Source organism: Pituophis catenifer, unplaced genomic scaffold (genome assembly GCF_029215685.1).
Source record: "Pituophis catenifer annectens isolate HBS135680 unplaced genomic scaffold, rPitCat1.0.hap2 SCAF_1, whole genome shotgun sequence".
Lineage (NCBI taxonomy): Eukaryota > Metazoa > Chordata > Lepidosauria > Squamata > Colubridae > Pituophis > Pituophis catenifer.
This window is the reverse complement of record NW_027256881.1, coordinates 186,293,398-186,318,443: the sequence shown is the minus strand read 5'-3', so window position 1 is coordinate 186,318,443 and position 25,046 is coordinate 186,293,398. Positions and strand designations below refer to the sequence as shown.

The window sequence follows — 25,046 nt, the reverse complement described above, 5'->3', positions numbered from 1 at the left end:
AGGTGCTTGTTAAGTTACCTTGGGTTCATTCATCAACATATTGTACCATAAAATGGAAGCCCATCCATTCGGTAATTGGCTGACGTTTGAGATCACAACAATTGGAAGGGAAGGGGTCTGGAAAGGGAAAATTGCAGAGACAAGTTAAGCAAATATTCATAAATGACGAATTCCACCTAAAGGCAGAAAAAATGAAGCTAGGGTCACATATCACATGGTTGTGGCTTTTTAAATAGTTTTGGATAAACTAGGAATGCAAAACCACTTTATAATCCCTATATGTAAACTGTGAATTCAGCCAAAGCTTCAATCCAGCCTTCTCCAAGTATTACGCTTTTAATTCCATCCTCCTCTGTCATGCAGACAAGATGAGAGTTATGGCTCTAAACCAGAGGTGTCAAACTCAATTTCATTGAGGGCTGCATCGCAGTTGTGTTTGACCTCGGGGGGGGGGAGCTTGGTGGGCGTGGCCAGGGTGGGCATCCGGGCTCCATTTTCGGCCACGACGACCTCCTGCAGCCTTCTGCTAGTGAAAATGCACACAGTCCCCCTGAGCTCCATTTTTGCTGGCAGAGGCCTGCAGGAGGCTGTTGCGGCCAAAAACGGAGCCTGGGGGTGCCGCATGTGGCTCACCCAAGCTCCGTTTTCCCTGGCAGAGGCCAGTTCTTTGCTGTTTTCAGGGTGGCCCCATGGGCTAGATCTAAGCACCCCATGGGCCAGATTCGGCCAACGAGCCTTGAGTTTGACACCCCTGCTCTAAACCAACAGAATTGAATGGTATAAGTTTGACATCAGACTGTTAACTTCACACTATACAATGGTGTCATTTCATCATTAGAGCGATTCAGGATTTAAACAAAGCACAGATCTTCGCATCATCCAAAGATCTGAGCAACAGCTACAAAGAATAGGGTAAAGAAATAATGAAAACTAATTAGAAGGTCACATTGAGCCCCAAAGTAGAAACAGAGGTTTGGGCTTTAGCTCCAAAATATCCTACACCAATCAATTCAATAAACCAGGCAAGGACAATCTGACTTTAGATGTTAGGCTGCTTTAACCACTGAGGACCATTTTTCCTAAATCACCACATGCCAAACTTTTCTTTATTTTACTTATGACTTGTATCAGTATCATAGAATACAGCAACATGTGCATTGCAGAAGCAATGATTATAACCACTATCACTTCAGTTTCCATTTATCAATTCAGTGAAATGGACAATGGATGAAAGCAGCCAAGTGAACAAAGAGTAATCATCCAATTGCTTTTGAGGTATGACGACATCATCTCACAAACATTATCATTAATTGGTACCATTTACATTAAGACATTTGACACAATAACTTCTCCTGTCATTTGTTGGTAACACTTGACATGCACACCATCACTTCCGGTAATAAAACAGCCTCCAAAATATTGCATCCAATGGTACCAATGGTACCAGTGATGAAAGGTAAAATTTGTTGCTACCGGTTCAGTCGGTGTGGCTTGGTGGAGAATCAAGTGGGTGGGTGTGGCCAACTTTTTTTAAAAAACTTTTTAAAAGCATTTTTTTACTATCCGTTAGGGCGAATAGGTAGTAAAAAATGCTTTAAAAAAGTGAAAAAAAGAGGTTCCAATGATCACAGCTGTGCCGCACAATTGTTGAAACCCTTTTTTTTTTTTTTACTTTTTAAAAAGCATTTTTAACTACCTATTTGCCAGAACCGGTAGTAAAAAAAACACTTTAAAAAAGAAAAAAAGGTCCGACGATTGCACGGCACAGCTGGCTGACCATCAGCTGTGCCGCACGATCGTCAGAACCTTTTTTTAACCTTTTTAAAGCATTTTTTCACTACCAGTTCACCCGAACTGGTAGTTTTTATCACTACCAATTTGCCCGAACCAGAGCGAACTGGTAGCATTTCACCCCTGAATGGTATACTGCAGCAAACATTTCAGTGCTTTTACCCATGAATATTCACTGGGTAATTCCCAGTATTTGCGGGCAACATCAAAGGAATAAAAGTTTTTAGGCTACCTTTGTGGAAAGGATTGTTTGGAAATGACCTATAATGCTCTACACATCATGGGACCGGGACGTCTCCTCAGTTACATTTACCTCTCCCATCGAGTCCAACAGAAGAGGCATATTATGGGTGCTGTCTGATAAGGAATTTATTGGGACACTTCAGACCCAGGAGGGCAGCACTTGCCCTCTGAGGTTACATTGGCCCCATCCTATTGGTTTTTGAAAGGGTCTGATGATGGGTTTGCTATGGTGCCTAGGGATCTGGTAGTGGAATACAGCCCGTGAAATGGTTACAACACTGTTTTTAAGATGGATCGCCCTCGCCTGCAGATGAGGTTATGTTTTAATGTTTTTTTAGAATAGAATTCTATATTGACCTAGTGTGATTGGACATACAAAGAATTTGTCTCTAGTGCATACAAACAACCAAGCGATAAGTCATGGATCATATTGGTTAAGATCCAATCATAAATCATAAGATACAAACAACAATTGATAAATCATAATATACCAATAGGAGAAGGTTGTGGGAAAGATGATAGGTGAGAAAGGTGACAATTTTAATTAATCTTTTAAATTAAAAAATTGTTTGAATTCTTTTATTCGTTTTCATTTTTACCGTATGAGCCACTCACAGACAAAAATGTGAGATGGCCAACTATACAAATTGAACAAATGAACAAACCTGTGCCCTAAAGCCTGCACATAGCGTTTTGCAGCCCTTGGAAACTCCTTTGACCAAAAGTTTTGATTGTTAGTCAAAACCTTTGAGTCTTTGACTGTGGAAAATTGGTAGCACAGCTTCCTGGTATTTTGAGCTGAGAAACTAATAAATGTTGTAATAATTCTATTAGAGATGTGTCACTGCAAGTGAAATGACCATCCTTACTTTGTGATCTTCGATCTTCCTTCAAATGTTAAGTGTGGCCCTTGGCCACAAAAAGATTACCCATTTCTTCTGAAATGAAGTTATTGATATGCTACTCTATGCCTTTAATTTTTTAATCTACTTACTTCCAAATCAATTACAAGGCCATTCTGTTCCAATTTTGTCTCAAAACAGAGCGAATGGAGTTCTTCAGTTACAATCAGAGGACCCTTAAAAAATAAGAGAGGCACTTTAGTTTAATGTATTTAACTTTAGCAATTTGACAGCCTTCTATTTTATTCTTTCTAATATTGCAGCATATCTATAAAATAGCTTATCTATAAAAAGAGAAAAAATGCAATCCCAAATGAATTTAATTACAGAAATTAAACAACCCCTTCTAAACTATTAAAGCAGCAGTTATAATCTGGAACTTTAGAAAGAAGAATGAGACTTATTAAGAGGGAACCTGGGCTAATAAATTGACTTTTAGGGCTTTCTTTAAGCGCTAGCTCTGATAGCACCAAATCAATTTCAAGTAACAAGGCATTCTATCACCTATGGGGGGTCATTAATCAGTTACTTTGTTAAAATTTATTAGATCTGGAGTCATTACAAGGAAAGCCCTTTCATTTGATGTATTAGGTATCAAAGAAAGTGAGAAAGAACCACTTTGTTCCTAAAACTGTGAACATTTAGATATTAATGCAAGATGCCCTTAAAGAAATTTGAATGATTTTTAAATTGGAATTTTAAATCCCAATTCCAATTTGGCTAAGAATTTATATCTACATCAAAACTTGGGTTTGCCTTAATTCAGATGAGAATTCCATCTAGCAATTTCACTCTATGCCAACTGGAGTATTAAAATTTTGCATCTCCTTCCTGAGATGGACCTCAGAATTCCTCCAAACCTCATCGCTGATCACTCCTCTTCTATTTACAGGTTCAAAACAGATAGATTAAATCCTTATTCTGCATTGGGGTTTCCAAACTTGGCAATTTTAAGACTTGTGGACTTTAAGCTTCTCAGAATTCTCCATCCAGTATAGCTGGCTGAGAAATTGGGAGTTGAAATTGGGAAATGAAGTCTACAAGTCTTACGAGATCCCTGTTCTATGTGACAAGTTGAAAAACAAGAACCAGTGAACCTGTTGCTATTACACAATTAGTGATGCAGTTATTTTGTTTCTGCAGCGTGGAAGTCTAAAACACAGATTTCTGATTGAGGACTTTTTAAATAAGCTATACAGATTCACTGATGTTTTCCTTACCTCATTAGATCTTGAAGTATTCTTTTGCTCTTTTAATTGCTAGAAAAGAAGAGAATTTGGTTAAACCACATACCTATGAACATTTTTTGATGTATGGTTCAAACATTTCTTGCTCAGGGTAGCCCCTTTCACTATCTTCCATGTTATGGCTCCATTTCTTTCTTTTTGAAAAGTTTTTTCAGTTTTATTTCTTATATGCATAATATAAAATGTACATTTTCTTATACATAAGAACCCATTTCTTCATATAGGAGTATCCCACATAAATCCATTCCAACTATATAGGCAACTTTTAACAATTTCCCTATAAACCCGCCAGGAGGCTTCTAATAGAAAACTGAACTGCAGATGATCCTATTGATTACTGATATTTTAAAAGTGTATCGTGGAGATTTTGATTTTCAAACCTTTTAAACTGCAGAAAGAAGAATGGGAAGTATCTTAACAGTAACTCCCTCTCCCACTATTTGAACTGGCAGATAATATTAATAAATCAGATTCTTTTCAAAAAGATTGTACTTTATCTCAAAAATTAATGTGTTCAACTCTGGGGGCCTTGGGTATGGATTAAACTCCGTCTCCTGAAAGATTAGATGATGCCGGGCTGCTATGTGTTTTTATCTTTGTTTTATATTGTGTATGTTGTGTTTTATTGTAAACTGCCTCAAGCCACATAAAAGTGAGATGGACAGCTATATATAAAGTAAATAAATGTCACACATGAGATATGAATTATGCAAATGACAGTTAAAAAGACTACAGGAGTCTTTATCTATTATCTCAGCTATCCCCTTTGCTTGTAAATATTAGACCTGCTAAGTATTTTTAAAGTCACGATATAGAAAATGTCAGCAGTTTGATTATCTGTGCATACACTGCAATACCCTTACAACCGTTAAGTTTTACTTCAGCCTATCTCTAAATTATAACAAATTGGTAAATTATCAAAAAGAATGAAAGACACTTTCATTTAGAGAATGATTTAAAGATGAATACTATGCATTTCAGATACCAGGCAAAATCTGTTCCCTAAAGGTTTGACAGAGTACTTAAAAAATAACTGTAAATGTGTCCAATAACTGATAAATTGCTAAGAGAATCATATTATGAAATTTTTGAATCTAATGAAACTTACAAGTGATTACTTTAAAAAGTAAAACATCTCCATTAATGATATTACTACTACTGCTGATTATAATACAAGAGTGAATATGATTCAACAACAATGAATTCTGAACCAAATTAATTCCCATTATTAGATCTCAGTTGAAGGATGCTGGATTCCATTGCAAAATGGTCGCTCTGGGTCTAATTCTACAAAATGGTAAAAAGTACTAAAACTTAAAGCATGACAAAAGGAAGAATGACAGAAGGGCAGAGCGAACTTGAAAGAATCTTTGAGTCCATTCAAAGAAAGATGAACTGTCATCCCTATTCAAAGTTATATGAGACTGCATGAAATAGTTCTTACTTCACAGCCAAAATCTTAAATCATGAACTTCTCCCCCATGTCTTCATGAATGGAAAGCATGGTCAAAAACCATTTGTAGTATAAACTGACATCCTTGTCTCAGTCAGGGATCACTAGGATAAAGTGCTTTCAACTGAAGTTGAGAGTTCATGGTAGGTTATTATTTTTCTTATTACAGTTTGTATTTCTTGTTGCCATTCCTCTCTACATTTGTATTATTACTCTGCTCAGTGCTATCCAGAGACTAAAGGATTGGGATAGGCTTCAAAAGGCATAAATAGCTGTATAAAAAATCAACATTAAGTGCAAAAAGATAACTAGCAAGGAGACAAAGCAACTTCAGCATATCAAATCACACAGAGATACCACAAACACCTCACCAGGTGTCTAAATTCTGCTGATAGGCTCCCATTTGACTCTTCCATGTTCAATACTTTGGTATTTGTTCCCAAGATGTTGAATTTTCTAAATCTATAAATGAGACAAGTAAAAACAACTGACATAACCCTATTTGTTGTTCAACAAAAAATGCAAGAACAAGCACAAACTGATTGAACGTACCCTTTCACTGTGTCTTTCTCACTGACGTCTCTGCAAAAGGAAAAAAAAAAGTCAATTTAGGAAGTGACAAGGCAGCCATTGTTCTATAGCAGGGGTGTCAAGACCCGGGGGCCAGATCCGGCCCATGGGGTGCTTAGATCTGGACTGTGGGGAAACAGTGAAGGACTGGCCCGTGGGGCCTCTGCCAGCAAAAATGGAGCTCGGGAGGACCGTGAGCGGCCCTCCCGAGCTCTGTTTTCGCTGACAGAGGGTTGCAGGAGGCCGTTGCAGCCAAAAATGGAGCTTGCAAGGGGCACAGGCAGCCCTACCAAGCTCCATTTTTGCTGGCAGAGTTGCAGGAGGCCGTCGCAGATAAAAATGGAACTTGGGAGCCCATTTTCACTGGCAGAGTGCTCTGGGCACCACAGGCGCCCCTGATACAAATGACATCGAGCTGGCCACGCCCCTCCCACCCTGCCAAGGTCAAACACAACCCTGATGTGACCCTCAATGAAATTGAGTTTGACACCCGTTCTATAGGATTTCACAATTATACTTCAGCATTTTCCAAAAAACGTTCCATTAAACTTTTTATCAAGTTATCTCTATGTAATCTGGAAAAATCTCCACCTTTTTCCTTTCACACTCAACTGCTCAGATTAAGGACACTGTGAACTCTGCAGTTGTAAGAGTTTTCTGTAAGCCAATTCACACATCATTCTCACTTAAAAGCCTGCTGTGAAGCTGGAGCCTCTTCCACTTGTCTACAAGGGTCACTTTTGAAACATTTGGCATCCAGTACGGAGTGTGGTTACTTTTAAATAAATTCATGAATTGCTATTAATGCAAATAACAAACTGGCCCATTATTTATGGCCCACGTATTTATATATTCTCCAACCTAGGATGGACTTACCCCCATTCTAAAGAAAGCCTCAAGGGCTTCCTTAAGATCCTAGCATTGCAAGGTGGAATGGGAATGGGACAGAGAATGGGGTTTTCTGTGGGTTCCCCAACATTACGGCACTTGTTACCCCAAGTACAATTCTTGGTGTCCCAGAAAATCGGAAGACTCTCTTTTTAAGACCGCTTTAAATTTGAGATGAATGACCGAGTAGCCATTTTTAGTTATGATATGCTGGTTTGAGCGTGGATCTAATCTTCATTTAGAGATTGCATTGCTGTAAAGCACCCAAAATCAATTGATTATCTTATTATTTATTTTCACCAAATAAAAACTTACACATGGAGCAAAACTAGTCCCGCTTACCAATGATAATTGTGACCAGAATTGCTAAGCAAAGCATTTGTAAGCTGCAACGTTACATGACCTGGCCAATTTGTAATAGCAGTCCCAGTTGTTGTGTAGTTGTGCAGCTGTGTAGTGAGGCAAATCCGGCCCAGCAGCAGCATCTCTTGTCATGAGATGGCCATTTGTGACCTCCTGTCTCCTTCTGCATTGACTTTGCTTGTCAAAAATTGACAGGGAAGGTTGCAAATGGTCATCGTGTGATTGCAGGATGTTACAACAGCTGCAACTGTGAGGCTGCAACTAATTCAGGGCCATTATAACCTTGAACAATTGCTGAACGAGTAGATGTGAACAAGAATTACCTGTAGTTTCTGAACAGGTATACTTTGACAGATGAAGTAGAAGTAAGGGCTAGGACCTTCAATTGAACCTTCTTCTACTTACTCTGGGTTGTATTTTTTGTTCCTTAGCTCACTGCAATCAGAACAAGAGCCGCAGAGTCTATAGCTATGATTGTTACATTGATGGGTGAAATGCTATTTCTGTTATAGTTTCCAAATCACATAGCATATATAAAGGTATTTTTCTTCAAAGCAATGGAGTCATCATGACACCGGAGCTCTCAGCAGCAAATATTTTATTTTCATTTAAACAACGGAAAATAACATTTTTATGGGACATTAGGAAAAAGGTTAAGATCTGTTCAGCAATGCCTTGAGAATTAATAGATTCTTCCTAAATGGATGTATTTAAACAGAGGCTAGAGGGCCATCTGTCAAGAATGCTATAGTACTGAATTCCTTAACTGAGCAAGGAAAGTACTAAATAAAGGCACGTAAGCAGCCAGCCAAAGCATGCACATCTGCATGTCCCTACTTACACAAGTGTTGTGGGTATTCGCATTCCCTTGTGCGAACCTTGTCACGGGCGTTCAGGGTCCCACTCGCGCAAGCCTCGTTGCGATCACTTGTGGCCCACTCACACGAGCCTCATCACAAACATCACAGGCACCCCCACTCCAGGTCGCCAACCCAGAAAGATTGGGGAACTCTGTACTAGATGATCTCAAAGCTCACTACAAATCCTTATATTCAAGATCTTTTCTCAGATTCTCTTGTTTAAAAATAAATTTAGTAATATTTCACCTTGATGAGTAACCAATGAAAGCAGGTAATCAGAAGTCTTAGATACTATAACTAACTACATAAAAACTGTACAACTGTAAGAACCCATGGAAATCATGGGAGTTCTCTACCTGCCAGACAGAGGTTGCAACAGAGTGTAGTGTCTAAGTTTAGAAAGTGTGGAAATCAAGATCAGGGATCATTCATCTGAATGGTGATAACAGAACACTTACTTATCAAACTGAACTTGCACTTTCAATTTGTAATTCAGCTCTTGGAGCTTCACCAGCAATCTGGAAGTTCAAGCAACACAAAAGTAAGAATAAAGAAAAAATATTTTTTCTGTCTTGATTATCTTCCTTAAGCCCTTCAACAAAAGCATTTTTCTTATATATCAGCATAAGGTCAAATTTGGATCTTTGTAATTCTTGAAGATCACAGTAAACAGAAATGGGAGCAAGTGAAATGATCCTTTTTTGGGGCTGGGGGTGTTAAACACCGAGAGCCTTGGTAGTACAGTGTTCTAAAGCACCCTGTTATTAAGAACAGCTGCCTGCAATTACTGCAGGTTCGAATCTTGCCAAGGCTCAAGGTTGACTCAGCCTTCCATCCTTTCTAAGGTAGGTAAAATGAGGACCCAGTTTGTGGGGGCAATAAACTGACTTTGTATAAATATACAAAAGAATGAAGGCTATTGCTTAACGCATTGTAAGCCGCCCTGAGTCTCTGGAGAAGGGCGGCATATAAATCAAATTAAAAAACAAAACAAAAAACAGATGGTGTAAATTATGGGGAGGGCCGCAGAAAGATTGCCCCTCCCCTTCTGCTCAAATTCTTTCAAGATTAAAAGACTTAATAAAGGAGACTATTTGTAGCTCAGGGTTGATATGAGGGGTCCTTGGTGCTCTGAGCTTGTTTTCTTGCAGATGTTTCATTACCCAAACTAGGTAATATCTAGCACTTATGGATGTTACCTAGTTTGGGTAATGAAACATATGCAAGAAAACAAGCTCAGAGCACCAAGGACCCCTCAGGATTAAAAGAAGCATCTGTCATTAGAGGAGGACCACCAAGTTGAAAAGCCATAACGTGCACACCAACCTAATATTTTACTTATGAGATAACTGCAGGAGCCAATCCTAGTTTGAGCTAGCATGGGTAAGAGCTCTGCACGCAAATTCATTCAATGCAATCCTACATGCATCTACTAAAAACATATGGAAGACAATTGAGTCTTGTTCCCATATAATTAAAGATTTGTAACCCATGTATCCCGGATAAGGTTCACCTATCGTACTAAGCCATAATATGTTTCATTTTGGTTTCATGTGTTTTGTAAAATCCAGCCTTTGTGATTCCAAGTTAAGATCTATGACCTATCTCTGCTTGAGGTGTGGAGCCAATCATGAAATGAGCCTAGGAACCAGAACTTCAGTTACTTCAATATCCTCAATAGAAGAAACAGCAGAATGCAGAATTAGGTCTGCAGCAAAATCTACATCTAAGTAAATATTAACATGCCCTAAAATATTGGCAATTCGATTTAAAATGATATTCTGCCGAGAAACCCTTGTTCGTCAGTATGTTGTTAAGATGCGGCATCTTTTTTCTTCCTAATTGACCAAACTAGGAAATCATAAAAATATTATGAAAGAAAGCAGTAGCAAACTACTCCGGTAAAAGTGCACGGATCAAACTTGCCTTGAGGGAGTCTTTCCTTTTACTTTAGTTTAAATTAATCACTTCCTTTAAAGTTCTTTTAAAAAACCACCATACACGAATCACATCAGGTATAAAACAAATTACCTCAACTTTACTGTAAATTGTACTCCAGTCTTCAGAACCAATGGTCTCTGAGGATGCGTAGGCATGCAAGGCTGTCTTTCTACAACAAAGGAGCTGGACAGGAAAAAAAAAAGAAAAAAAAAGGGGGAATAGAACATTGTGCCAAAAATGAACAGATCCTCAATCTTCTATAATGCAAACGTGAACATTAAAAAAATAAGAGGCAAAAGGTTTTCTTTTCAATTTATTCATTTGGAACAAACATCTGGCATGCTAGGAACAAAATTTGTACACAATAATCTCTAAATAGTTAAAAATAAAAATATAATTTAAAATCAAATTGTATTAATACATTTCCTAAACATTTCTTAAAATCAAATTGTATCTAATACATTCTCTAAACCAGCTCTTCTCAATTTTTGCAGCTGGGTGGCCCTGCTGGGTGTTGGGGGAAGAGGGGGGAACCGGTCTTTGCAAGCAGGGGGCTGGCCTGCACATAGCTCGACTCACATGAGAGGCATGCTGACGTGCATGCACATGTGTGCCGGCCAAGCACTCATGCGAGTTGAGCTGGGCATACATGCCAGCCTGTGCCCATTTGGCCCGTGGCCTGGGGGTGGTTGGGTGCCCCTGCTCTAAACAAACCTTCCAAATCCATAAATTTTTGTCTAGGTTGGGGAAGCCTGGTCCATCCCATCATAGCTCTTTGGCATTTTTCTTCTAGCCTTCTGAGATTTTGAAGACTCTCTGTAGTTTGTGAGGAAATCACCAACAGTAGGAAACACCCTTCAATTCCTTTTAAATGTGATTCATATATAAACTAATCTAATTTAAACAAAACTGCAAAAATTATTTCACTAGAGTGGTCTGCGCAGACCTTCTGGGAATAATGCGACTGCTCACAGTTCAAGCAAATAATTTAATCAGCAAGATAAGAGAAAAGATTCTTCAGCTTAGATGGGAAGATGAAATATGCTTTTCTAAACAAGGGCAAAAGAAGAATGGGACGGCAGAGAGTGAGGTGGCTGGATGAAGTCACTGAAGCAGTCAGTGTGAGTTTAAATGGAATCCGGGGGATGGTAGAGGACAGAAAGGCCTGGAGGAATGTTGTCCATGAGGTTGCAATGGGTGGAACCTGACTTCAGAACTAACAACAAGAAAACAAGAAAATGCCCATTCTGACCCATCTAACACAAGAAAAAAAAATACCTTTGAATGAGTTGCTTGAAGAGAGTCCCTGTCCGCTCATACAGCCCTTTCTTCTGTTGGGTAATGGGATCGGTTTCATAGGTGAATTTCTGCTCCAGCTCCTCCAGTTTTTTAAGCTGTTGAAGAATCTGCTGAAGACTCTCAGCCACTGTAGTAAACCTATCATTACAATGAGTGTATGTGAAGATTGCTACATTTCTCCTTGGGGTAACAAGCACAGAAACCAGCAGTCTTTAATTGTTTAGGGGAACACTAACTTTACAAGGCTCTTGAGGCACATGTCTCAGAGCATTCATGATATGCTTGAATCCATATGCAACCGTTTGGACCCCAGATTCCACTTCTAAATCAGTAGTATTCCCCAAGTCTTCCAACCATTAGTAATGCCCACTTCTTAGGGACATGAGTCACTTACGAAATTTGCCCAGCTGCAGAAATGCAACTGTTGGAACATTTGCTGAGAAGTTTTAGATCTGGTAGCATTGGAGGTGTGTTGGAATCAAAGTGTCATAATTCTCAAACAGCACACACTGCATTTTATCAACAGAAGGAGGTAACCCAGATGTTTTTAAAAATGTGGAAAACTCACAAACATGACAAGAAGAGAGGAATAGCAGAATTCCAACACTTCAGGAAGATATTAGTTTTCAGATAAGATAGTTTTCTGTGAAAATTTTCAGGTACTTTTCCCCTTCTGGTTGAATGAATTCTGAAAATTCCTGATTGTACTTGCCATGCTTCAGAGACCTACCAGTTTTGAAGCTGATCTAGACAGGCGTTGGGTGGGCCGCCAATACAAGCCATCTGTTGTCGATGCTTCCATTCAACCAACTCTTCTGTTATCAGAGCATTTTGGGTATTTTCAATCACAGGCAACGAAGAGGATATCAAGCGTAGCACATCCTAGAGAGAATCCAGTAAGAAACATATTCAAGCTATTACCCCCTACTTTTAAATCGATCCTGGCAAGATCCTTTTGAAATGTCAAGGAATGTATCTCTTCAATTAAAAAAAAAGAGCTCTAACATTCACATGATGCACAGTGGGAATTTCCTAGAATACAGGAGGAAGTTGTAGTCCAACTTGATTGTCAAACTTGATTTCATTTCATTCAATTTCATTGATTGTCAAACTTGATTTCATTGAGGGCCGCATCAGAGTTGTTTGACCTCAGGGGACGGGGTGGGCGTGGCCAGCTTGACGTCACTCATGTCAGGGGCGCCTGTGGTGGCTCTGCCAGCGAAAACAGGCTCCCGAGCTCAGATTTCAGCTGTGACGGACTCCTGCAGCCCTCTGCCAGTGAAAACTGAGCTCGGGGGGGGGGGGGCATGCTAGCTCCCGTTTTGTTGACAGAGGCACTGCGGGCTTGTCCTTTGCTGTTTCCAGGGCAGCTCCATGGGCCAGATCTAAGCACCCCGCAGGCCAGATCTGGCCTGTGGGCTTTGAGATTGACACCCCTGTTGTAGTCTTTAGCCAAGGGACATACTTGTGTTGCAATAAATGCATCCTAAAGGCAGGATGCAGATTCAATCCTCCACAGCCTACCTGATAGAATTGTTGTGTAGAAATAACACAAGGAAGAAGCACCATGTATAATATATCTTCTAAGTTCTTGACTGAATTGTAAAATACATAGCTAACAAATAACTAAGAGGAACTAGAGGTCAGCCTACAAAGTAAGGAACCTTTCAATTTTTTTTAAAGCTGTGGCAGCCAAAAGCAGCAGTGGATAGTGCAGTGACATCAATAAACAAGGCAGGAATGGAAATCAGAGGGAAGCCTAAAAGAATGACTGTTAAATTTCTAGTCAACCCTACCATGTAGAGCAAAGCAAGAAATCAATGCCACAGGAAGGCTAAATTACTTTTTAAAATACTGGCTATAGGTAATAGAATACTATAAGTTTGATTTAGCTTTATTGTCCCGTCCCTATCTTCAAATGAATTAGGGAGCTAAATAGCCTGAACTGCTTTCACATTACCTTCTGCTTGTTTTGGACTTAAGCCTTGTTTTTTAATTTGTTGCTTTGATCTGGCTTATCTCAGTCAAGGACAACTTATCCTCTACACCAGTGGTTCTCAACCTGTGGTCTGCAGAGTGTGTGTGTGTGTGATCACAGGGGCGTCTGCGAAGGATTGAAGAAATGTTATGATTTAAATCTTGAGTTAAGTCTTGGAGGTCCTTGGCTGGGGTCTGTGGCCACAAAAGGTATTTATTTAAAGGGGGTCCATGGTGAAGTAAAGGTTGACAATCACTGCTCTACACTAAACTGGAGAACAGCAATGATGGTGTATTGCACTACTGTGGCATATGGATTTTAGTGGCCTGATGTAGCTGTTGTTTTGCTGGTATGAGTGAGTACAAGGAGAGAAGCTGCTCAATGCTGGCTTTGAATGGCAGCTGTGCTATCAAAGAGCTGATGAACCAACCTTGCTGCTAGGCAGGGCTGTTGTGGCGAGATGCTAAGACAGCAGTTCCAGTAGTTAAGTCTGCTCTATAGGTCTTGGGGACTAGATCCTTGGGAGTGGGGGATTGGGGACAACACCCATCTCCTCAGATTCTGTGGAGCATGCTGTTGGCCTAACTAAAAATTGGAATGAGACAAGAGGATTGCATGGAGTGAATCAAGTGGCTGCAGAATTAAGATGGAGAGAGAAGTTAAGTGTGAGGAGCAGTTTTTGGTTCCTGGTTGGGAAAGGAGAAAAAAAGATTCACAGGTGGCTTCAAAAAGGAAAGTGAAGACCCAGAGGGGTAAGACCTCCACCCAAGAAGGGAAGGAGACCTGGCTGTCTCTGGGGAAGGATTGGGCAGAAGTCTTAGAGAAGTTTTTTCCTCCATGGAGAACCAGTAGAAGTTCTACTGAACAGGACAAGCTGTCAAACTAATGCAAGCACATGACGGCAAAATTCCAGCCAATTCTTTTTATCTGCTCTCTTGTTAAACTCAGAAGAGGGGGGAGAGAGTTGAAATGAAAGGGGAAGAAAACAAAACAGCTAGCAGGAGAATTATAGGGAGATAGTCTCTGGGAGTGAAACCTAGGAGAAAAACTGGTTATCAGGTGAACACCAAAACTATATTGTTAATACTTGTGATAAAAGCCCCCACTGTAATAATAAAAAAGGCCTCCACTGGCTTGTTTATCTGTGCCAATTGTCAGCCTTTTAAAAACACAAGCTAATCTTCAGTTCAAAAAGAACCCTGTTACACTGTGGCAACCACCTCTAAATGAATTTCGTTGTCTGTTATGTTCTCTTTTTCCTTGAGCTGAAGGTGACAATCATAGTACTACATTCTCTAAGACAGGGGTGTCAAATTCGATTTCATTGAGGGCCGCATCAGGGTTGTTTGACCTCGGGAAGTCCTGGGGGGCGTGGCCAAGGTGGGCATGGCCAGCTCGATGTCACCCATGTGGGGGGTGCTTGTGGTGGTCTGAGCAAAAATGGGCTCCCGAGCTCTGTTTCTGGCTGCGACGGCCTCCTGCCACCCTCTGCCAGCGAAAACAGAGTTCGGGAGAACCATTTTTAGCTGCGACTGTCTCCTGCAACCCTCTTGAGCTCCGTTTTCACTGGCAGAGGCATTGCGGGTAGTCCTTCCCTGTTTCCAGAGTGGCCCTGTGGGCCAGATTTAAGCACCCTGCAGGCTGAAACAAGCTCATGGGCCTTGAGTTTGACACCCCTGCTCTAAGATCAACTTTTCCAAATAATGCTTAGGTTGAACTGAGAGGCAGTGACTGCTTTAAAGGCACCCAGTAACTTCCAAAGCTCATGATAAATTATAATTTCCCTGGTCCTATCCTCTAACTATAATTACAACCCTGTCTCACAAGCACTTTGGACTCCACCCACCGGTTCTTCAAATCCTTTAAAGGGAAGGGAAACAAAAACAAAAAAGTGCCTGCTATTTAGACCAATGAACAACCCCAGCTCTCCAAAGAAACTAGCTGCATCACCTGTCTCTTACTGTGAAGCTGCAAATACATGGTGTGGAGCTGTACTTTTTCCTTTTTATAGTCTTCCTGGCTCATGCCGTTGGGTTCACATTCTGCAAAAGAAATCATGCATGCCAGAACTTTATATATCTTTTATATTTAAAATGGCAGAACTGTAAAAAGAAAGGAAATAATCCAATAAACAATATCAAAGTGGTATAAAGGGAGTGAGGCATTACATGACCACACACAGTTTTACTTTTGTTGGCCAGAGTCTTTAGGCGAGACATGGTGTAATCACAACTTGTAACCTTCCCTGCCAACTTCGCCATTGATTTTGCTTGTTGAAAGCTGGCTGGGAAAGGTTGCAACTGATGATCATGTGACCACAGGATGATGCAATTGTCATGTGAGCTGGTTGCCAAGCACCCAGATCTCAACCATGAAGTGCAAGGACTGGTCATAAGTCACTTTTTTGGCATCATCATAACTTTTAACGGTCACTAAATAAATGGTCGAAAGTCAAGGACTATTTATAAGGCTACCTGGCCAAAGGACAAGACACTAGGAATGTCTATGTACAAAAGCAATGCATTAGGGGAGAAACGTACTTTAATCTAGGCCAAGTATAGGCAATTTGCAGCACTTCAGATACTGATGATCTGCAACTCCCTGACATGTGATCTTCTTCACAAGAGGATCTAGAACATGGTATTCCAAACATTAAAGATCCAAGGCCTAAAATTAGCAACAAAAGGCAAGATCCCATGGATTCTGACAAGCTGGAACCAGGGATTAGATACAATGTCTCCCATCCTGGTAACGATGGGAGCCAAAGCTCTGCAGGGTCAGACCCCAGCAAAATCCAAGCTGCAGACCATCAACTGAAACTGGAGGGAGATGGAATACAGGAAACCACTGGATTCAATACTGTTCAGAAGGGTTACTTTTGCTGGGTTAACTTTTGATGACAATGTTACTTAGATCTGCCATCTTCTGCTTCTTCTCTTTGCTGGCCTCCTGCCATAGATGCAGGAGAAGAGAAAAGGAATTTGGGGTAGTAAAGTTCGGGCATGGAAATAAGACGACAAATGGCAAGAGAGGAGACACATTGTCAAATATCAGAGGTGCCAAATCGGAATAAGTCAGCTGCCAAGACACCTGGTCTGGGAACAGAAAATGAAACTACATTGAGGAGTACCAAGCAGTTCCCAAAACATCAAAACGGCATACCATTGGGCACCAATGAACTGGTTAAGGGAGGGAGGGCCAGGGAAAGGGTATTTCTTTGCACAGGAATACTCAGATCTAGCTTTACTTTCACTACAACCACTTAACGTTAGTAAAAGAACCTATCACTTCAACCAAATGGAGTCGAGAGTCTTTCTTTCCTAGAGATCTAAGTTGGCGCAGGTCTGACACGGCTCATTCTTTGTGCTTAAATTCTTTTGCCTGTTTTATGTTATCCAAAACCTGGTTATCCTTCATCAAAACCTTTGGGGCTTTGATGAGAGAATGGATGCTGTAACTCTGAATGGTACTTTGGCTTTGCTCTAGTAGCACTAGTGAAACTGTTTGAACTGAACTCCCATTTTATAACCTGGATTGGCCAATATGTAAATTGCTTTACCGCACCTCTAACTGCTTGCTGGGATCTTCTTAGGCAATGAAAACTTTCGACAAAAGGAGCTTAGTTACTGCTTCTGTTGTTTGCTTTGAGGATGAAAAATAAATGAAAAGCTTGTTTGGAATTCTCCTTCGAAGAGTATTAAGAATTCAAATTTCATTCCAGTTGAACATAGAACACTCAAAACTGGGATGTTTTGAGTTGTTTTATTCTAAGCTCAAAAGAAAATGTTGGGAGTTTGTATCAACTCTACTTCGGTCAATCTATCCCCAGGTAACATACAACTGGGAGAGGATGGGAGTTGCAATATAACATAAGTAGACATGGAGGGGAACCAAGTGAGGATAGGATGATTTTGGGTAATATGAGCGCAAGATCTTGATGTTTGTAAGATCTGGACTTTCACAAAATGGAAATCAAGTCTGTAATAAATGTTTAACAGACTAAGGTTTCAACTGAGCTTCGACTGGACATGATTTTATTGTCAGGGAACAATGTCTATCATAGGAAACAACAGAAGGCTAGAAACTCCTCACCTCTGACTTGAAAAGTTTTACATTTGAAATCATATTCATCTTGAACATCCTCGAGATTTTTTATCATTTGCTCTATTTCCTACAAAACAAATAAGCTCATCAGACATTCAAAATCACTTAATGCAAAATGGTGGTATTTATGAAAAGAAATGTAATGACTTCAATGATTCATTTCACAACACTGTTATCAAAACAGGCCTTTGCTTCCCTATTTTATCTTTATGACAAAGTCTTAAGATAGGTTCAGTCAAAAAATATGACCAAAGCAAGGCTAACCGGTGAATCTTCAGGCTTAGCAGAGTAATAGATATGAACCAAAGGGTCCTTTGTCCCAGTTAAACCAGACTATTCACTGGAATAGTCAGGAATAGAAACCTGCTGCTGTCTAAATATCAACCACTGATCACACTGAGATTTGGATAGATTTTAATTCAAGATATTTGGCAAATGCTACCTTGTAATAGGCATCAACTAAGTTCATCAGGCTGGAGAAGGCTATGTTACATGTATCCCTTTCTTACCTCTGTGAGTGTCCCGCGCTCAGCTGGTGCTAAAAAATATGACTACTCAATAAGTTTTGTCATGTGACAATAGCAATAGCAAAATTTTGATAATAGCGTTAGGAGATTAAAATCTGTCCATTGTTCCCAGACAGCCACTCAATCCTCCTCCAATGTAGCTTATCTTTGCACGTTCCCCAATGTCTGCATCTGAACCAACAATGTGTTCCTCTTTGGTTTATGATATGGCAGAAAATAAAAAGTTTCCAAGGGCCAACGTACTATGACACGATTCTTCACGTGTGTGACTTTTGCATCCAACTCTTTCACTTTGCCCAGCACCGCAGTATTTTGCTCATTGTCCATTTGCATCTGGAATTTGAAATGAGAAAAAAAAAAATTCAAGAATTAAATATATCATGATGTAGAATCCCCCCTAATAAGGAAAATTTCCACAGCAGGAATATTTCATGACCTTTCTTGGATTAGTTCTTTGCTTTCCATTCTGAGAAAATGCTAAATTGGGTAGACATGTTAAAATTTGAAAGTGAAGTCCATGATCTATTCTGAGGCTGCACAATGTTCAATACAGAATGCTCTTTTTCAGACATACAGAGGATAACCTACCCGATCTGTGGACTCTGCAGATTTAAGGATCTTCCTTTCTTCTTGGAGACATTTGGAGATCATCAAGGCCATATACATGGGTTCTTCCACAAAAGTATTCTGGATTATAGCAAAAACAATCGGGTTTTTTTTTCATTTAAATTGGATTTTTTTATCAAATTTATTTTAATAAAATGCTTCTGGAGTAAAAAATATATATAAAGCAGGGGTGAAATCTAAAATTTGTTACTACCAGTTCTGTGGGCGTGGCTTGGTGGCGGGGGTAATGTGACTGGGTGGGCATGGCCAACTTTTTTTTTTTTTAACTTTTAAAAGCATTTTTTCTACAACCTTAAGAGGTTGCAGAAAAAATGCTTTTAAAAGCCTCTGCCGATCAGTCAACTCAGCTGGGATTGCTAGAGGCTTTTAAAGGCATTTTTTTTTCTACAACCTCTTCAGCCGAAGAGGTTGTAGAAAAAATGCTTTTAAAAGCCTCTGACGATCCCAGCTGAACTGCGCGATCATCAGCTTTTTTTTTTTTTTTACTTTTAAAAGCATTTTTTCGGCCAAAGAGGTTGTAGAAAAAATGCTTTCAAAAGTAAAAAATACAGCCTCTGATGATCGTGCGGCTCAGCTGGGCATGGGGGAGTGGGGCCGCAGGGATTTTTGCTACTGGTTCTCCGAACCACCCGCCGCCATCGCTACCGGATCGGGCGATCCAGTCCGAACTGGGAGCATTTCATCCCTGATCTAAAGATAGTTTTCTATTTAAGATACATTAATAATTTAATTTATTCAACATGAAATGGAGCTTAGTTATGTAGCATTCTGCAATATTTACATTTTTGGTAAACTCATTCAATGAAGCCAAGCTCTGCAAGCTGAGATAACATGCACTGCATTGATGCATTCACACAATTTCACAGTAACCATAAGATAAATCATAAAACAAAGTTCAGGAATATCCCATTGTTTTGCAAATCTATGTACACTACAAACTGTATGATTGTTTGAAGATAAATGCATCTGTACCACCAGGCTCTAAGTGTGAGGAGGAAAGGCAAGCAGTAAAAATGAAAGTGAAACCTTCTAAGCAGCTTATAAATATAATATTAAAGAGCACCTGTCATTTCAGATCCATCATGGCAGTGACTGTTAGTGTGCATCCACTCATCTGCTGTCTGTCACGTCCCTCACCTTGTTGTGCCACTGCTGCATCACCAGCTGTCCCATTAAAGTGAATGGGACTGTTGGTGAGTCAACAGTGGGTCAGAAGAGGAGCAGCTGCGGGACAGAGATGACAGTTGCTCTTTTAAAAATTATGATTTAAATCGAGTTGATTTAAATCAAATCCACCCTGGGGACTGCCAATATTTTTTTCAATATGCTCACTACCACACCGTGAAAGCACGTCTCTATCCTACACTCTCCATTATTTATTTCCATTAAAGAAATGGGAGTCAAAATTCGATCACAAATCACATATTTGTAAATCCTAGTATCACTTTTTTCACTTCTAAGCTAAGACATCCTTCAAACCTCAGAAGTGATACTTGATATTCAACTGCTGCATACTAAGAAATGCTTTCTGTTACTGCATTTATTAAAAACAGCTGCTCAAATATAAGGCTGAAAAAGGAGTGTGTCCATCAGACCAGAAAAAAATTAATAGAGACAAAAGCTCTGTCTGTGTAAGATCTATCTTCCCACCGTCCAGCCAATTCAGCTGGAATTTCCTTAATAATAATAATAATAATAATAATAATAATAATAATAATAATAATAATAATAAATGCGTGTATCACACATGGAGATATGGTTATTAGAAGCTACACTGCAAAAGATGTCAAACAAAAATGACTGTCTTGTAGACTGACCTGGAGGTTTCGTTTACTCTTTCTGATGTTGTGTTGCAATAAAAAATTGTTCTCCTGAGTAAAACGGCTATATTGATCATCCAGCTGTGACAGGAGATTCTGGAAGAGCAACGTAGCCATTGAAAAGTCTTCAGCAGCATAGTCCCTAGAAGAGGAAGCATGCGAACAACAGCATTAGCATATCTTCCATCTCTTTATACTGCAGAAACCCCAACATGCTTGAAAAACCCAATTTATTTTTCTTTGCCCTTCTGCTTAGGTTAGCAGTCACAAACCGACCCAACTTTCCAATAATCCCCAAGGTACTCTACATCTGGCAGGGGAACCCATAGCAAATACACATGAACAATACAGGCTACTGTGCCAATAACAGAACCCAGCTGGTTGAGCGGCAATGGAATATCATGATGGACAAGGGCAGTATTTCCAATTCAGTTGCATCTACGTTTTTGCTATTATTATGGCTGTATTCTTCTGCATTTTCAAGATATGAATTTGGAGGTTTGCCTATGAAGAGGAATTACATGCGCGAACTATAACTCCAGACAAATTCTAAAATGTCAGACAAGCCACAAGAGTCCAAGGGTTAAAGTGGAATTGCAGGGTAACCAGTGGTGGGATTCGAGTAATTTAACAACCGGTTCTCTGCCCTAATGATTTCTTCCAACAACCAGTTTGCCAAACGATCAGAAACTTAACAACCAGTTCTCCCGAAGTGGTGCGAACTGGCTGAATCCCACCACCGAGTGTAACTAAATATACGGTAATTTATTTTAAATATGCTGCTCTTAGAGTTCTTGCGTGAAACAAAATGCCGATTTATACCAGTTGCTCAAGCTGAGCAGTCTCCTCAACCTGCACATGATTCAGAATTTTTGTTATATGCTGTTATGAAATTGAGAATGTAGCTTTCCATTTCTTTATTCACAATATTTGGTTTAAGAATATAAAATACAATATGAGACTGCATAATCCAGTGGAATTTACTTCCTCAGCAAACAGTTTAACCAAAGTTCCATTAGTTTTGAGAGAAATAATTTAACGTCTCACAATTGCTGACTGCATCCTACTCCTGCTTAGAATCAAAGTCTTATTTTTTTGATAGCTTACACAAATTAAGCCTCTTACCAATCTTGGCTTTCTAGCCACTGTGCCAAGTATTGCCTGATCTCCATAGGAAAAGTATCATCGTAGAGCTGATGCACATGTTCCAAGAATTTAGAATCCAGCTGTTGCAGTTTGCACCACTGACTCATCCTGTGGAATCAAATCCCCAAATATGTAATTAAATGTAGGTCCCATTTATTCTTCCATGCAGTCAAATTTTCAGTTAGTTAAGAAACTGCATTATCTGAAAGCACATTTCCTCCTTTCCTATTTATATAATGCCATACCACACCAACACACAAATCCTCTTTCTCTTTCATTAATGTCAACCACCGTTTGTATGTGTCCGTCAGCATACATTACCACATTTGTTTCCAGAATTAGTCTATTTGGAAATAAGACTAAGGACTCAGGGTAGCAAATTAGCTCTGAAAGTTCTTATTAATACAAGAGAAGTGTAAGATACAGGAAAAATAACTATTAAAAATCCAATCAATTTAATGTTATTCTCAGTGGACCAAGGACAAACCTTACTTAATGTGAGATAAAGATGTGTCCAAAAAGAACATGGTTGTAAGCCGCATGCAGTGAAATAAAAGTCGAATAAATGAATGATAAACATGCCCTGTGAGTTTTGTGTTTATATGCTACTTCCAATGCATCCGAAGAACACATACTACAGCCCAGATTATGATTGCTTCAGGGTTTATATAAACTGTAGTTCATCAAACTGTCTGGTTTTACACATCAGTACCAGAGGAAAGAATTCAAGAAGGTTGGCTTCTCAACATTCACACAAAAACAAAACTGTGTTATACTTATGTCATATTGATCCAGCCAGGATCTTTGCTTCATTTACTATACAAACTGTATCAATTTTAATTTAATATATACTACACATTTAAACAGTGGCATGCACTGTTGCTTACATACAGATAAGGCTTGTTCCTGCAATGAAAACCACATATATTAGTCTCTGCCATATGGATCAAGTTACAGGCTGTCCTCAACTTATCACCGTAATTGGGACAATTGCTAAGCAAGGCAGTGGTAATGAGTCCAGCTCAATTTTATGAACTTTTCATCATGGTTGTTAAGTGAATCGTGCAGTCTTTAAACAAATACGGCTTCCTCCCTTGACATTGCTGGCCAGAAGTTGGCTGGGAAGGTCACAAATGATGAACACATGACCCCAGGATCCTGCAACCAAAATAAAAAAATGCTGGTTGCCAAGCACTCAAATTTTGATTATGTGACCATGGGGGATGCTGCAATGGTTATAAGTGTGAGGACCAGTCATAAGTCACTTTTTTCAAGTGCGGTTGTAACATTGAATGGTGGCTAGTTGAGGAGTACCTGTATTCAGGAATTACAGATATGGATGTCAACGTAAACTACAATAATCTATTAGGCTTCAAGTACTGATTGTTCCTCCTATAACCAAGAAATCCATATACTGGTACTCCAACAAGCTGCAAGCCATCCTTACAGATACCAAATGGGAACCAGTTGGTCCAATAGTCATTAAGTGCAAAGGCTATAGTCAAATATCAGGTTTTGGATTCCCCTTAGTAGCTACTCCTAAAGAGCACTAAATGTTACCATGCTTTCTCCCAAATTATTCTAAATGCCCCCCCTTTCCCCCCAAAATGCCACTTTCAAAAATAACCTGCAAAATTCAGCTGCAGAATAGCCTGATGAAAATGTCTCAACTAAGCTTGGGTTTTTAACAGTTCACCAGGAGTGACCCAGTTATTTCACGTAGGCGAGTAAAAAGTTAATTTAATTTTCTTGGCCTTCAAGATCACTCAGACTGCGACTGCATCCATGAAATTAAAAGATAGCTTGCTCCTTGGGAGGAAAGCGATGGAAAACCTAGACAGCATATTAAAAAGCAGAGATATCACCTTGTTGACAAAGGTACATATAATAACTTTTTCCCCAGTGGTAATGTACGGCTGTGAGATTTGGACCAAAAGGAGGTTGAGTGCCAAAGAACTGAATTATAGAGTTGAAGATGACTCTTGAGAGGAGATCAAATCAGTCAATCTTAAAGGAAATCAACCCTGGCTGTCCTTTGGAAGGATTAAATACTGAAGCTCAAATACTTTGGTCACTTAAATGACAGAAGAGGCTCATTGGAAAAGACCCTGATGTTGGGAAAGATTGAAGGCAAAAGGAGAAGGGGCCGGTGAAGGATGAGACGGTTAGATCTCATCAACGCAATGGATATATATTTGGGCAAACTCCAGGAGACAGTGGAGGGCGAGGTATGATCATGGGATCACGAAGAATCGGTCACAAGGCAAAGCGACCCTTCTGTCCCGTTTGGCAAGGAGGGGTCTCAACTCGGGCGTGGACAAGGCAGTTCTTCTTCATAGTCAGCATTTTTCAGCCCAGGCTGCAAATCCAGTGCAAACGTCACACAACCGTCTGTGCCCCTGGCCCTAACCCGCAACAGCCCATCTGACAAATAACAAGTTTAGCAATCCTAACGGGGAAAGAAAAAAAAAAAGAAAGAAACGATCACCTGGCGATCGAGAATAGGATTTTGAGGTCTTGAGATTCCAGGTTTTAAGAGGCAACCCGTGAAAGATCTTGGAGGGAGGCATGCAAAGCCTCCTGCACGAAGGCCACACCTAAGAACACCGACTTAATGCAGACCTACCTGGCGCGTCCCAGAACCTTCAAAAGAACCGGAGATCCCGAACTCTCTCCCGCCTACTTGCTTTCTGCTAAAACGAAAGTACCGTACCTTTAAACGGGAAGTAGCAAAGCACGACCGGAGGGCGCGGACCAATCCGCGACAAGCTATTTGAGGGAGTAGCCAATCAGAACCGAAGAGGGGGGGAAATGGCTGTTACGGAGAGGTGTCCTCCTCCCTGTTCTCTAAAAATTGGCACAAGGAGGGGGGGAAAGAGCGAGAGATGGCGGGGGGGGGGGAGAGAGAAGATCGCGGGTTTTATAACTTTTGAGCCCAGCGATCGTTTTCATTTCCGTTTGAGAAGTAAACTGTGTTTATTCTCGATTTGAAAAGGTCTTCGGCCTGCATTGTTATTATATACACCATTAGCTGGGCGTAAATCCTATTAAATTCTATGGCATTACCTTCTACGACTGACTTGGTGAATGTTGATTTTAGAAAGATGCGCGCAGGAAACGGGCACAGATGCAAGACAGTTCCAAGCAGGCAGGCAGGCAGGCAGGCAGGCACGAATTTGGATGGTAAATAGTATCCGGAATATTTTCAGAGGCGCTAAGGGCTTCCAAAATGAACGTCCACTATATCAACACATTGGCGCCTCTAAGGAGTTATCATCATCAATCAT

General features: G+C 40.0%; 1 protein-coding gene across 1 annotated transcript in view; it reads right to left on the bottom strand.

The window, feature by feature from the left end:
- STAT1 (signal transducer and activator of transcription 1) overlaps nucleotides 1-24,452 on the bottom strand; it is a 37,731-nt gene extending 13,279 nt beyond the window's left edge. Inside the window, exons 1-16 of the mRNA XM_070934906.1 lie at nucleotides 24,386-24,452; nucleotides 21,739-21,867; nucleotides 20,611-20,755; nucleotides 18,755-18,853; nucleotides 18,410-18,499; nucleotides 17,628-17,706; nucleotides 15,486-15,577; nucleotides 12,288-12,439; nucleotides 11,537-11,695; nucleotides 10,349-10,441; nucleotides 8,776-8,835; nucleotides 6,189-6,218; nucleotides 6,008-6,098; nucleotides 4,157-4,195; nucleotides 3,029-3,112; nucleotides 19-117 (exon numbers count right to left, since the gene is read on the bottom strand). Of these exons, the coding sequence (XP_070791007.1) occupies nucleotides 19-117; nucleotides 3,029-3,112; nucleotides 4,157-4,195; nucleotides 6,008-6,098; nucleotides 6,189-6,218; nucleotides 8,776-8,835; nucleotides 10,349-10,441; nucleotides 11,537-11,695; nucleotides 12,288-12,439; nucleotides 15,486-15,577; nucleotides 17,628-17,706; nucleotides 18,410-18,499; nucleotides 18,755-18,853; nucleotides 20,611-20,755; nucleotides 21,739-21,866 (1,440 nt within the window). The 5' untranslated portion in view covers nucleotide 21,867; nucleotides 24,386-24,452. The remainder of the gene's footprint in view (nucleotides 1-18; nucleotides 118-3,028; nucleotides 3,113-4,156; nucleotides 4,196-6,007; nucleotides 6,099-6,188; nucleotides 6,219-8,775; nucleotides 8,836-10,348; nucleotides 10,442-11,536; nucleotides 11,696-12,287; nucleotides 12,440-15,485; nucleotides 15,578-17,627; nucleotides 17,707-18,409; nucleotides 18,500-18,754; nucleotides 18,854-20,610; nucleotides 20,756-21,738; nucleotides 21,868-24,385) is intronic.
- Between the last annotated feature and the right edge of the window lie 594 nt (nucleotides 24,453-25,046).